Consider the following 15,106-nt stretch of genomic DNA (forward strand, 5'->3'; position numbering starts at 1 on the left):
GGCGTGGGTGGATTACAACTACATCTTGTTGATGGTAAATCAGTACAGACTTATCATCAGTCAGAACTAGATATGGTGGTAATGAGGGGGGAAATCAAATAATATTGGCAAGTAATAACAAAGCCAGCTTTAGGAAGTGCTGTTAGGGAGAAAGACTATGATAATAAAATGCTAGGTAGAGGGATTGGACATTTGCTCCTGACTCTTGCTCCTCAACCACATTTTGAAAGTGGGATGGGGCAGACCTGCAGACAAGTCACCATGAAGACAGTCCAGATCTCCTTGTTCCTACCACCTGTGCACATGACTAATCCTCTGTAGCTAGAGTAAGGACACCTATCATTTTTGAACCCCACACTATAGACATCACACAAGCCTACCACTGACAGCCAGCACTCAGATCCCCTTTGACCAAGACAATCAGGAAGCCCATAACAAATAAAAAAGTGTGGTGGGATACAAACTGAGGGGAAAAAAAAATCTAAAGCTATATCGATCTGATCTCACAAGCAATTTTCAAGCAGTCTGTCTTCCTCCTGATTCCCACCCTCTGACCAAACCAGGACAAAACATTGCTCATTAAAAGCTAAGACATGTTCAGCTTGACCTTTATGATGCGTAGCTGAGTCTCTCATAGTATTCCCAGTTTGGGCACTGATAAGAGAAAAATACTATCTCAGGACCCAAACCTGAAACAAATTTTCGAATTTATTTGACTCCAAAGGAAATTATTTTGCTTAGTAGCCTTGTTAAGTGCATCAGAAGGGTGGTGCAGGACCGCAGAGAGAAGGCTGCATGCTTCAAATCACACATATGTATTAGCAAGGTGACAGGGTAAAAGAAGAGACAGAAAGAGCACAAAGGCAGGGGAAAGCAGAACAGGCACCACTGCACATGGGAGGGTTAAAAAGGTAGGTGGTTCTCTGGTAAACCAACCTGCAGGTATCCCCCGATGTGGACACAGGGGAGAGAGGGGGTAACTTTTCTGAGAGGGGGGAAGGGCAGTCAAGGTCACTGTCCTTCTCAACTGAACAGAGCGGTGCCCGCTGCTCTTTTGCTTTGAGTTTGACTGAGGTGCTGTCCTCAAAGACGTCATCATCTCCCATATCATCAGAGCAGAAGTCCGTGCTTTCCACCAGCATGCTGGAGGATTTGTCAGCTTGGAAGTGACTGGAATAGCTCTCCAGTTCATGAAATTTATGCAGGCTGCTGATGCTGGAGGTGTGGGAGAAGGAAAAAAGGTAACGCAACAGTTTTTTGCTCCTTGAGGAGTCATGGTCCACCTTGTCCTCCAGCAGGGGGATATGTACAGCGCTGTGGTTCTCTGCTCCTCCCGATGCACTTGAGTAGTTGGAAAGGGAAGGGATATAGGAGTGCTTAGAATTGCTAAAAGAAAGAGGCCTGAGATTCAGCGGTTTCCTCTCTTTCAGATGAAATTTGTTAATCCTCAAGCACTGCTCCTGGTTCGGGGTCAGTTTGCCTTCTGAGCGTGTTCGCTCTACATAATCAAAGCACTCGCTGGTGCTCTGCGCCTTCTGGTCCACGTCATTGAGGGACTTGGAGAATTTCAGAGTGCGGCTGGGCTTTGCATTCTTAGCAGACCTGAGTGCCTGGCCCCGATCCTGCCCACGGGAGTGTCTCTTTGCTGCATGTACCGTGTCCTGACAGATTACTGTCACAGTGACCCCTTGTGTCAGAGGGCTCTGGCAGTGTGGATTTTTCAAGACAACAGCAGACTGCACTGGACTGTGATGACAACACTCAGAAAACACTGCACTGGAACTGCATGCAGAACAGTGGAATAAAAGCACAGAAAGTAAAAAAAAAAAAAAAAAATTAAAAAAGAGAACATGTATAATTAAAAGTGAAGAAATGAGAATTACAGCTAGTGTGGGAATGGCAAACATAGCAGGGCCAAACAGTCAGTAGGATTTAACAAAGCAGTGTTAGACAGCAGTTGAGTCAAACAAATGGGATGCTTCAAGTGGGAACCCCACTTCCCCATGACCATGCTTTTTCAGTTTTGTTTTTCCTTAATTTGAACCTCGCCTGAGCCTCACTGCAGCCACGCAAAGGGCACACTTTACCTGCAGATGTCCTGGTTGGATGGTGTAACAGAAGTCCGAGAGAAGCTATGAGGGGCAGAGACAGAGGTTGGACTTCCAGCCTGCAGTGACATTAAAACAAACAAAAAAACCCCTCAAATCAGGAGTCAGTATGCAGAGCAATCACCTTCAGGGTGAAACACAGCATATGGAGTCAGATATCACTCTACAGCAGATACTCAAGGGCTAGTTGCAAAAAAGCGACTTTACTGTTAAATGTGAGAAAGGTCACACAGTCTCATCCCTGGAGAAGCAGTGATCAGAACAGAAATGTTTTACCCCAAGGTCAAATGCAGACATCCCTGGAGTGGAACCTGCCAGCTGTCAAACACTGCACAGAACAATAGCTCAGGAAATGAGCAATGATATAGTAATTAGAATAATTAGATAGAGGTGTTTGTATAAACTAGTTGGAATTTAGCTACCATGTAATAGCTAATCCTTCCTCTAACAATGATGGCAAGAGATTAGAGGCTTGGGATTTTCTTCACAAAACAGAACTGTCAGTAATTCAGTAACCCAAACACAACCTGAGGACTTATATTCCTCACTAGCATAGGCACATGAGCACCATCTGCCAATCCAGACCATCCCCTGAAGTACTTTCTGTACTTTGTGAGGCTTTTCATCCTGCTCTTACTTGAACAGGATCTTCCATCTACCTGGAGGTGTGGCAGCAGTCATATTTGTAAGTTGCAACAAGAGCACAGTGAGAAATAGAGTAAGAATTACTGAAGAATTAATAATTAACTGAACTAACTCAAAAACATAAAGGGAAGCTCTCGGCATATTTAACACTGGATAGACAAATCTAAAATCAATGTGCTAAAAATGAGCATTGTTTCAGCTGTGACTCCACTGGCTATTATTAAAGACCTTTACTGCTGCTGTATCCTGCACGTCACTTTGACAAAGTTCTCAACTCTTCCTGGAGGTTTTGCTGAGGAGGAGACCTGCATTAATAAGCCCATAATAATCTTTAAACCTGGGTCTCCCATGTTTCACAGCTGCTGAACAGGCTGCACTGCTCACCCACTGCTGCAAAACACTGTTTGCACTTCAAAATTCAAACAAAGGTTTACAGCTCTTTTGACCTGCACAGCAAAGCCTGAAACTCAGGAAAGAACAATGCAATCAGCAGAACAACAGAAATGTCATCTCCATACTGGGCTGTACAGAAACCAGCACTGCCAGCAGAGACCTGGGTCAGGTAACTGCAGACAGCCAGACCAGAGAGACCTCAGGTGACAAAAGCTGTGCTGCCACAGAAGCCCACTGTGCCCAGCCCTGTGCTTCAGACACCAGAGCTGCTCAGTCATCACTGCTTTGATCATGCTGCAACACACACTATGTCTGTCTTGGGGCCCTTCAATTCTGTACTTAATTTATTAAAAGCCTCTATTGTATATTTAAACAAGGCTGCCACAGCCTTTGATACTCTCATAGCAATACCAAGGTTCCTTGTCACACATTAAACTCTCGTTTCTTTGTGAGAGAAGATACATACACATGCTACTTTATAAATACAGATAAAACAATCACCTTCCTTGTCAAAGAATTCATCTTTTAAAGTTTTATTTCTCTAGTCAACATCACTATAGACAGCAATGTATCCGCCCTCACATTAGGATGCCTCAGGTGCACAAACACTGAAAAACCAGGTATCTATTTACAGCTGGGTCTGCAGGAATCAAAGGCAAGACTCGGCCAAGACTCAGACACACACACCTCTTAACCCTTAGTAAGACACTGTAACTTATTTCCCATCTTACCCAATGCTGGGTACATATACAGAATAAAACCCAGTAGAATAATCTTGGGTCAGAAAGCAAACTGAACTATGTAAAGACTGTGACAAAACAAATTAAAGACAGATCAGTTACTGGCTTTATCCTGAAAATTATAGTTCTTTACATTTTACACCACTTGCACATGGTAATGATACAGGATTCTGATTGTGCAGTGATGTGAGTTCAGGTATTTGTTGGAAATTGCTCTCTTTTATGCTAAACCTCTCCTAAAAGCAGGTAAACCTGGCCTCATATCCTTTTATAAGGGTTTGTGGAGTAACTTTTTTTAAACTCAAAGTCTGACAAGATAATGAAAGATCTGACAGTAATTTACTGATACACTGTTTCACTCTGCAAATGAAAATTAATATAATTTAAATAATGAAATAGTTTTAAAGACATATTGAGCATTCTTCTAAAAACAAAACATTAAACCAGTAAAACAGCATGTTGCATTCTGCCATGGAGACAGAGCTATATATTGTTGAAAGTGAAGTCACAAATTGATTAATAAATCTGTCTCGGGTTTTATGTTATGAGCAAATCACAGAAGGCAACCTGCTAAGAATGAATCCAATCTCTCAGCTGATTCAGTGCTCTAAAAAAGGACAGCAGAATATATGATGTGACAGTCTAATAGCAGATGACTAGAATCATTGATCTAAAATTTCCTTTCCAAAACCATGTTACTGGTTTCTTGATCCAATTGTCTGGTATCAACAGTGTAAAAAGTCTTGCCACACTTGGGAAATCAAAAGGCCGGGACAGAAAAAAACTGTGGAATTTAATTTGCATTTCAAGCTTAGTGTTTTGTTTCTAGATGCCAGTACTGTCCAGGGTGGCTTACAGGAACTCAGCATCTGAGGCACAGTTCCTTTCCCTCCTATCTTTCTGCTTCAGAACAAAAGCTATTTCTCTATTTCATACATAATGAAAGTAAACCAAAATATTAACAGAAATTAACACACTTGGACAGGCACCACAAAAAGGAACAACAAATCACTGGAGGAAGTTATGCCCCACCCTTGGTTCAAACTAATGCAAACTGTGGCTACCACCAAAAGCCATGGTTCAATGAGCCTCTAGTCTTTCACTCTGTCCTCCTTTCTTCCCATGCTTTTTGCTCATGAAACTTCACAAAGCTGTGCTGCAACTCAGAGTAGGATAGTGAGATGAAAAAATGAACCATTGCTTTGATGCCAGTCACTTCCCTAGGAATGCCAGTCAGTGACAGCAATGAGTTTTTAGCAGCGAAGCACAACTCCCTGACACGAACACAGTTAAATGCAAGCTCTGCCAAAAGCAAAGCACCAAGTTCTGCTGGATCTAAACGCAGGGTTAGCACAATGCTGCTGCTGGCCAGTCCTCCCAGCTCAGTCTACTGACTCAGACACAGCAGCTTTGAGGCAGAGAGGTGCCACAGAAAAGAACAAATAGAGGCAGCCTCAGGACAGAACAGGGCAAAGAGGCAGTGATGGGTGAATGACACAGGCGGATCCAGCTCTCTTGGAGCTCTGATGCTGCTCCCACACAGGGAAGAGGTTGGGAAAATAAGCAGATAAAGCCTTCTCCACTCTGTAGGCACACTGCACCCTTACTGCCCCAGCAGCAGCCTCCCAGGTAGGAGCAGCACCTTTGGCCAAATTGGCTATTTATGATGGCAACAGCAGTAGGTTTTAGAGCACTCCTTCTCATAGGAGGTTTCTGCCATGCTCATATGGGACATGCAGTCCAAGCCTTGAATTTGACCTTTCTAACCCCATAATCATTTGCTGAAACTCTGTGGACTGTCATGCCCTTCACATGGAGGAACATCACCTCCAGTGACAAGCCTTGGAGCCTGTGAGTGCTTGTAAGTTACTCTGTACAGCCCAACTGGTTGCCCAAAATAGCTCAGTACTAAAGGTCAATAGTTAGTTAATTGTGTATATTGACATTCCCATCTAATGCATTTCACTGAGGTCACAGCACAGCCTTCTGCACTGGTATTCAGGCAATCAATTTTGAAGGTAATAATTCCTGGGATTCCTACAGTTCTCTGAAGGGTTGCCAGCAGGAACATAAACATTTTTTAATATGCCTATATATGCAGGTGTCCATGCATATATACACACTTAAGTTCTCATTCTGCCTCCACACGAACAGTGTTATCTATTGGTGAGAGAAACTCCACCTTTTCTTATTACATACTTCTGATTACATGCTACACACCAAAACCCCAAAAACACCACCCTGCCTATGAAAATACAGGCATCTTTGAATTGAGCCATAGTGAACATGCCAATGGCTTAGGTATATTTCAAGATAACCTGTTTATCTGAGATGGTACTTCTGGGTACAGCTGCTGTTGTCCCACTCTGGGCTGAACTTCACTAATAACAATTACATCTCTTTTTAAAGAACAGAGCCTGTCACATTCTAAAAACTTTATCAAATTATTCATTGAAGGTAAAAAATTAGAAATAACCTCTGTAGAATTTTCCAACTGACCGGAAGTCTAAAGGAAGCAAAGAAAGGTTTTTCCCCCACACATGCAAACTTTGTCATTTATAGGTGCCACCTGATTAGCAACAATACTGTGCTACAAAAACATGTAGAAGTCTCAGCTAAGGATCCTGAACTAACATACTAAGAACTATGCACATTTAATAATAGAACACAACTCTCTTTTGTACAGACAGAGTGAAAAAAAGCTCAATTTTGATGTCTTTTATTGGGAGGAACTTCAGAACAAGGAGCTTCAGGCTAATACAAATTTAGCAATAGAGCAAGGAGCAAAACACTCTAGAAGCCAAATTTCAACCTGGCATTTTGTTTATGGGCTGGCCTTTATTTTATGTGCTCCTGAGTACTTTCAGCAAGTACTGTATTCCATGCAATGAGACCAAACTGTACAAACCTGACACCTGAGATAAGCAGAGCAGGCCACCTATGGACACACTGGGGGATGTGGTGGGCAGACAGCCCTGCTGGTTTTGAAAGCTTTTGTACCAACATGGCAGGATCAACCATCAGCAACTTCTGATCTTCTCCAGTAAGTTGTCCCTACCATATTCATGCCATATTGATTTCCAGTACATATTAAAATCAAATGTCTTTAGAGAGGGATAAGATAAATAATTAAAATGTAGAGCGGTTAAAAAACTGTAGGGGAAATATCAGAAAGAGGCATCTGAAATTTTCAGGACAATCAACTCCACCATGTAATTTTGGCAACAATTTGATAGGAACCAGAAGTCAGCTGCTGGAAGAACTTTCTCCCATACTTTATATAACGTGTATGACTATAATTAAAACTATGTCTTGCAACTACAAGCAAAGCTGCAGTCAGCTTTCCCTTATTATTTCTAAAGAAATCGAAAGAAGGATTCTGTCAGGAACTTTCTCTAGAGACTCCAGAGCTAAATATACTAGAGAAAGGAGGTTACCTATCCCTTCAACATCTTCCCAAGAATAATACAACCTGCCAATAGCACAGGATTAATGTTGACTAAACCCAGTAACAACTGCACAGGTCCTGCACGGAGAAGAAAAAGTATATATGGCTTTTTGTCTTTAAAAATCTTCCCAAAATACCTTGAATGGACTGAGGGAGCAAAAGAGGAAAGGAAACCCCTGCAGGTCCCTCCTTAATGGGGTGCCCTCATACCTATACGAAGAAAGAACCCAGCCCCAGGAGAAGGAATTTATCACAGCACAGGGAGACTATCACATTCCTCACAAACATGACTGCACTGTGCTCCAGCATGAGATTACTTGCTCTTGTATCTGGGTTAAGAGTATACTTTCGTCTTCACACTATACAATTTTTCATGTCTTTTCCTTTCCCCTCCCCAGTAACTCAGTAGAAGGTTTTTTTTAAGCAACTTGTGTTTCCCTACCACCAGGCTCAGGTGTCTGAGCAGAACACCTCTGAGAAACAGTTATTTTCAGTAAGCCTTGGCCATCTGATAGACTACAGGCTAGCTAAGCTCTGCAGCTGAAAAACCTGGACTACTTTTCTACAGACAAATGCTCACTGAATCCATTAAAGCTTCAGGCAACAGTGGACGTGTGTATTCATATGCTTTTCTAAATCTGTTCCAAGCTGATGAACAGCCTAAATGGATTTTAAATTTCATAGCAAGCTTAGGCAACCACTTTGTGTCTGCACTAGCTGCTATTCAGCCTAAGAATAATCTAATACTTTACAGCGTGCTTCTGCTCAAAAGATAAAACTATACAGGCCTTCAGAAAAGACAAAGCATTTACATTTTTAAGGAGTTCACTTTTGATTTCTTTGCTGTGATCCCAGTACTAGCATTTTCAAAGTTTATCCCTTGGAGTGCCATGAAAATAAGACTACAAAGTGCTTCCCCTTTACATTAGAATCAACCCTCCAAAGCAATCAGGTGACAAGAACAGCACACAGATGACCTGAAGGTATTTCCAGACATCACATCATCAGTTTCAGGATATATCAGACACTTTAAAGGCAAACAATACCACTAATTTGAGAATAACTTTTTAAAGACCAGATTTGTAACTGGCCTCATTTCATCTGCTTGTAAGCACAATTCCTTTATCTATAAACGGAGGGCATGAATTACCACTACTGTGAAAATCCCTCTCTCAGCTGCTCCCAGTGACTAGCTGTGTGTTAGGGTCAATTTCTTCTATATTTAGAGGATGAAGCTTCTATAAAGCTTAACTATTTCTCTGTGGGGCTTGTATGATGAAGGCACTTCACAGCAATCAGTGGCTGCTTGGAAAAAATGCTGGCTTAGGGTAACAGCTGAAATGTGGATCTGGGCTGTACTCCCTTGTGCCAACTGGGGTTGTTTCAATCAGCATCAGTGCTGTTTATGTGCCTGAACATGGCAAGCTGGGGAAAATGGCTTGTGTTCAAAAATCCCATGACTAAATCAATTAAATCTGACTTCAATTTTTTTAAAAAATTATTTCAGAACAAATATAAAATATTTCAGAAATTTAAATGTAGCAGATGTCAAAGGAGTGTTTGAAATATATATACCAAAAAAGCAAAGAAGGGCCTGGAGGAATGCCACATCCCCCAGTGTGCAACATACTGCACACAGCCTAATGACACCATATGAAGATCATCCTGCATCTTATTCCCTGATCCTTTTTCTTCACTTTCTGGCCTCCATCCCTAGCCAAGTATTCAGGTGATTGCTTTTTCTTGGCTTGGCCACATGTACTAGCATCTCTTCTGCCTCTCTTAGTATCTGCCTCTTGGAGAAGTGCCTTTTTGCCCCTTTCTCCCCAGGCACAGCTCCACCTGGCCCCAGCACTGGGGGTCTCTATTCACAGAGGTCCTGCCACCTCTAGCAGCTGACTGCATTTTCAGTAGCACCATCTGTCAGCCTCCCTCCCCAATCACTTCTAGCCCATGGGCATTGCTTTCCTTGGTCACAGTAACACAGCATCCTCTCTTGGCTAAAGGCTGAGTTCTGACTCAATCCTTTCCACTCAAATTGCACTGTGCAACTGAGAGCAGTGGAAAGATACACAGTAATAATCACAGCAGGTTCATAATGACATATCAGCACCAGTAAGGCTTTGAATCAAGTGCCAGTGCCAAGAATTTGCAGCAGATTTGATATGTTGCTGTGCTGTAAGCTAGATTTGGTTGGGAAAACAATGGCTGAAACAGTCAGCTCCAGAAAGCATGACCATTATTTCTGTACACACAGACACATACACACACTTCAACACATCTGGAAATGCAGCATGTAATTGATTTAACCCAATTTTGGTTAAAAAGCTCCTCTTAAAATGGTAGGATCAACAAGTTCTGTGGATTTCAGAAAGGGCTACACAGGCAGCCAAGAATTTCCACACTTATTCCTTTATGTGTATCCAATCTGCCTTATTGGCCAGGTTGCTATGGTATTCTGAACAATAAAAAAAAAAAAAAAAAAAAAAAAAAAGGCACTTAAGCTTCCATGCAGCATTCCACTATCATGATCTTTCCTGATCTGTCATTTGAAATTGCTTGCAACAGCAATTTCAAAATGTCCCAAAACACCTGTCAACCACAAAATAATTGTTGCAGTTTAGCACTGAACTGCCTGGATGCACAAGGCAGCATTCAGACATGTAGGCAAATCAGGTGCATTTCACTGGTGGGACTTTCACACTCTGCCCTTGTTTGAACTTATCTCCAGAGTGGAGAAAGTGCACAGAATGGATCAGACAGAGGTGACACAGGAGCAGTAAGAACCTCAATACCTCTGGGAAGCTCACTTTGCAACCAAAAAGTCTCCTCCATTGAACTGGCAAGACTGACTTTTGATCCCCTGAAGAACTTTAGCTTTTGTAACACAAAGAGTCACATTGAACATTCCAGCACTCCAAAATGAATGTAAATATTGATGTCTCATTTGCCAGCACTTCCAGGAAGAGCTTTGCCAGAGTGCAAGGTCCTTCCCACTGTACTGCCACACTATCAGCTATTGATGAATTAAAATGAACTGTGCAGATTCACATGGGTACCAAAGTGCAGCTGCCAAAAGGTTTGCACTGATTTGAGACACTCTGGGAAAAGTACAATGATACTTAATGGAAAAGCTACTATCTCTGCTGAACAAAACCTGAAAATCCAATTAAGGATCCCTAAGGAGATAAGAACCAGGGTAAAAAGGAACAAGCATAGTCCCATTTTAGAAAAATCCACATGACAATTTAATTTATACTCAGTGTTTATTTCAAAACCCGTTATATGAATGCACATTTTCTGATGCCAAATTATCTCTTATCAATCCATGATAACAACATGGATAACCTACAGCTTGGTCAACACCTTGTGCACTGGGCAGTTGCCCTGCTCACTGTTTAGGATACCCAGTAATCCTGTCTTTCGGCTGCAAAATGAAAGTTGTCTGTGCCCATATAAACCATATATATAAACCACTGTCTCCTCTGCTGGAGATAGTCATGAACAGTTCCCTAGATCTAAAAGTATTCACAATAATTATTATGTTGCAGCCATAATGACTCAGTCTTTCATTAAAAGTAACTACAAGCAGCCACTTAAACTGTGGCAACAAAGACTTGAAGCTAATGCGACCCATGAGAAGTACTGTTCAACCAGTACAGCCTTGCTTGTATGAAGGCTTTAAGCAACTGTACTTGTGTAAGCAAGATGTTGTCAGGCTTACAGCTAATAAACAATCTTATTTGCAATGCAGAAGAAGGGTATGTATTGCAATAGCTATCTTGAACAGAAGATACCTTTTTCCTAATGGCATAACAAAGCAATTATGCTTTGGATGTGCCCACTGGCTATGCTGAAGAGTGATTAGAACTCTTCAGGATGGAGCATCATGCCTTACATGACCAGGCTCTGTAAAATCAAACCTTTAAAAATACTTATGTAGTCATGCCCTGATAAGCTCATGGCACTTAAAAATAATTCGTTGTTGAAGTAGCAATAGAATAACATTTAACCACATGTCCTACGCATATTATGCACAGCTATACATCTCTTACACAGCTTTATCTTATAAAACAACACACTTGAGTGATGTTTTTGGAGCCACTTTCCCTCCAAGATAAGATCTCAGGCATCTGTCATCTATCTTGCTCCTATCAAGCTAAGGAGGCTGACAGTGTGAAAGAGAAAACCTACTGTAGCTTCCATTTCATTTGACCTGTAAAGAGAGTCTGCAAAACACCAGAGTTCTAATGTTTCAGGACTGACTATCAATGACAGGCATAAAAAGCATTTTCTACTGGTCACATCATCACATGTATCACCCAATTTTGAAATTAAAGATATCCCAGTATCCCCAAGCTTACCAAAGACTGAGTGAGACTGAGTGACATTGAGCAACATACCTTTGAGATGTTACTAGAGCGGCTCACAGAATGCCCCAAAGCCTTCTCATTCTGAAAGAGCAAGAACAGGATCATTGCAGCAACAAGTCACAATTATGAAAATATTTAAAAGTTGCCATTAGAAACCAAATCCCACAGAGAAAGTCCTACAGCTGGGACTTTTAAGGATGTTGATTCTATTGACATCAGCCCGATTTACAATAATCACTGAACTGCTTTGTTTATTTGATATTACCTTGCAGAAAATTACATAGGCAACACATGTACAAACTGACAAATACTAGAACAATTACTTCTTTTCTCTGAGGGTAGTGTAAAGCTCTTTACTCAGATGACATCTGTTTTGGAAAGGATACTTCTCAGTATCATGAAGACCTGCTTCATCTACATTTTAAGACAACATCCAACCACTAAAGCTGAAAGCTCTTGCTTAATGACAAACAAAAATATCATAGTCATGCCTGGAAACAATTGTGGATAACCACATGCATGTCACTTCAGGATGGAGGGCAGAATTATTAAGGAACTTCCTTTTAATACAGAACTTGGAATTAAACTGGAAATAGCATACAAGATGGCAATGCAGAAATTACAATTCTAAAAACTGAAATTAGTGATGATTGTATCCGTTATTCACTTTTCAGGGTGCAGACCCTGACGCATAAGGATGACAATCTTACCTCCTTCAAAACTTAACTGTAGGTTTCAGCAAGATATTTCATCCTTAAAGGATACCTGGTTTCTGAACAACAGTTTACTGTAACTGTAACTAGACACAGTTGTTTCACTTGGAAGAACCTAGAAATTGCTTTGCAAAAACTTTTCTGAATAAAATCCAAAGAAAAATATTTTTCCTAAACAAGTACTACAACCAGAGAAAGTCATAACATTCAGTTACAGATTTACACTCCTCTAAGTTTGTAAAGCTGGAATGCAATAGGCTTGAGACTCAAACCTCTGACAGAAAAGCAAAGTTAGTACTTTTTCCTGTGGGCTCTATGCTATGTAAGGGCTTCTGGAAGTGCATCTTTTTGCTTGGGATTTTAGGAAACAAACTCTTTCACATTTATTCCTGAAGAGAATTTAACCTAACAAAGACACTTTGATTGACAGCACTCTCTTTTAGTCTTCTGGGCAGTGACTGATCAGACAGAAATTGAGATCAGAAGTCCTACATCTACAACAAATGGGAACATGAAAAATTCCCCATAAGTCAACTGCTGTTAGTCCTAGATCAGCACACTGGTCTCAGACTTCCTGCCTATGGTTTGCTACAATTCAAGTGATCCTTCAGTGACTGAAGCCCACATGAAGTCAGCCTGGCTGGCTGAGCATTCAGATGCTACACCCACACTTTTGACATCCCTGTGCTACCGGATACGTCTTCCTACAGTGCAGCCTCCACAGCAGCTTCAAAGCTTTTTGATGAGAAAAGACAAGTCAAGGCATAAAACTTCAGCATTTGCTTACAAAAGCAGGGTGTCCCTTCCTTACCACCAGCTGCCTCTCAACACCATCCTGGGCACTATGTCAGTTGACAATAAAAATTGCATTTCCTTAATTAAAAACATGATGAAGCAAATACATTGTTCTGAAATTTCCTGCAGAAATCCAAGTATCTAGAAGGCAGAAAAATAGTATTTCAGAAGAAAAGGGGAAAGGTGGTTAGAGAACACCACATGCTAGTTTTGACCGATGGCCAAAATAAAAATCACCAAGTATCAGGATGCCAGATTTGTACACTGCGAGTCTGAGTCTGATTTTTGAGATGACTATGAGCCTTTGTTACATAGATAACAATATTCCTGGAACAGAAACAAACACACAAAAACCCTCAAAAATATGGACATAATGCTTATGCAAAGACTAATGTTGGACAGGACTACTGCCAGAACCTGTACAGCTAAGAACTGACTCCAGTCATAAGGGAGAGCCTAGCTGATTTCATCAAAGGCAGTGCAACCATAGCAACAGGACAAAAAAACCCGTTCATTCAAGCTACAGGAGACAGGAGGAAGAAAAAAGGGGGCAGGAACATGTTCTCAAGCTATGACGAAAAGAGACCAGCACAAGCTGGCAAGCACAGAGACTTGCCACTGCATAAGTGTGAGGTGTGGGGGAAGCAGGCTGTGCTTCCCTTCCAGGGATGTGTGGGAAGCAGAGTGAGGCTACATGTGACAAGGGAAAATGATAGTGGACAGTGAAACCCTTGGGTGAGAAGTCTCCCTGAAGCAAGAACAGGTGACAGTCTCAAACCCAGCCTGAGGTGTCAAACAACAAGGACGAAATTAAACAGAGCACAGGTTTCTTCATGTTAACTCAGTGCCCCCCAAAAACTCCTGTCTAGCTGAAGAAGATGCTTGAAAGGGAGCATGACTGAATTTACACAGGCAGCTGTGTTGAAAAGGATGTGCTAAAAAATCAATAAGCATGACAGGCTGGAAGACAAGACCTGTATTTGCACAACACAGTGGATGATGCAGAGTAAACAGACTTTTACCTGCTGTCACAGAAACTTGTCTCTCTGTCTCTCTGCCTCTGCTCCCAGAACTGATTTTATCTGACAGATGCCAGGAGCCTCCAAGAGACAGATGCACATATTATCTTTATTCATCTACTTTTGGAAACACACATATCAGAGGTTTCAGACAGCAGATGACTGCAAACAATTGGTTCTATTATTGAAAAAGTGACCATTTTAAAACCAACAATCAGTCTTGAAAAGTATTCCCTTAAGGGCTACAGAGTGCATGCACACATATATTTAGGAATCTGTGAAATTCCTAATGGACTCCTAAGCACGAAAGTGCTTTTAACATCTCTGTTTCTTAGCCACATAAAGCAGGTACATCCATAACATCAACAGGAAATTCACTACAGTTCATTTTAATAGCAGGCACAATTAATGAGGAACAGAAACACTAAACAGATAAAATTATTTAAAAGGTAAACAAACGAATCTCACTTTTCACTCTCTATCCATCACCAGAACATTAATTCTGGGATCTTTTAGAATTATTCACAAATTACCACTGATATGGGAGTGGCAAGGCTAAGTTTTCATGGTACTATCACTCCCAACAAACAAAAACATTCAGAAGCTATTTTTAGTATGCTCCCACAGGATAGTAAGACATATTCTGGTTGGTAATCACAGCTCCAAACAAGCTCTCCTTCCCTCATGCAAAAACATTAGGCTTTGCACTTGAATGAAAGACCAAGACAAAAGCAACATCTGCAAGCAAGGACCCTACAATTATCACCAGTTAAAGTGTCACTTTCTTTTAGCAATTTAGTCTTTTTATATGGAGTAATGGGAATCCTGCCTTTTGAAGTCATCCTCCTCAACCAGAACCACCTGGCAGGTGT

The 15,106-nt window shown here is 41.3% G+C and overlaps 1 protein-coding gene across 3 annotated transcripts in view; it reads right to left on the reverse strand.

Moving 5' to 3' along the window:
• Positions 1–15,106, reverse strand: part of MARCHF8 (membrane associated ring-CH-type finger 8) — a 66,459-nt gene that overhangs the window by 12,324 nt on the left and 39,029 nt on the right. The window contains exons 2-4 of one of the 3 annotated variants that reach the window (XM_056494661.1): positions 11,738–11,788; positions 2,088–2,167; positions 937–1,782 (exon numbers count right to left, since the gene is read on the reverse strand). In XM_056494661.1, coding sequence (XP_056350636.1) covers positions 937–1,782; positions 2,088–2,167; positions 11,738–11,788 — 977 coding nt within the window. The remainder of the gene's footprint in view (positions 1–936; positions 1,783–2,087; positions 2,168–11,737; positions 11,789–15,106) is intronic. The other 2 variants (XM_056494663.1, XM_056494662.1) reach the window with 2 other exon arrangements.

This window comes from Oenanthe melanoleuca, chromosome 6 (genome assembly GCF_029582105.1).
Source record: "Oenanthe melanoleuca isolate GR-GAL-2019-014 chromosome 6, OMel1.0, whole genome shotgun sequence".
NCBI classification, from domain to species: Eukaryota; Metazoa; Chordata; class Aves; order Passeriformes; family Muscicapidae; genus Oenanthe; species Oenanthe melanoleuca.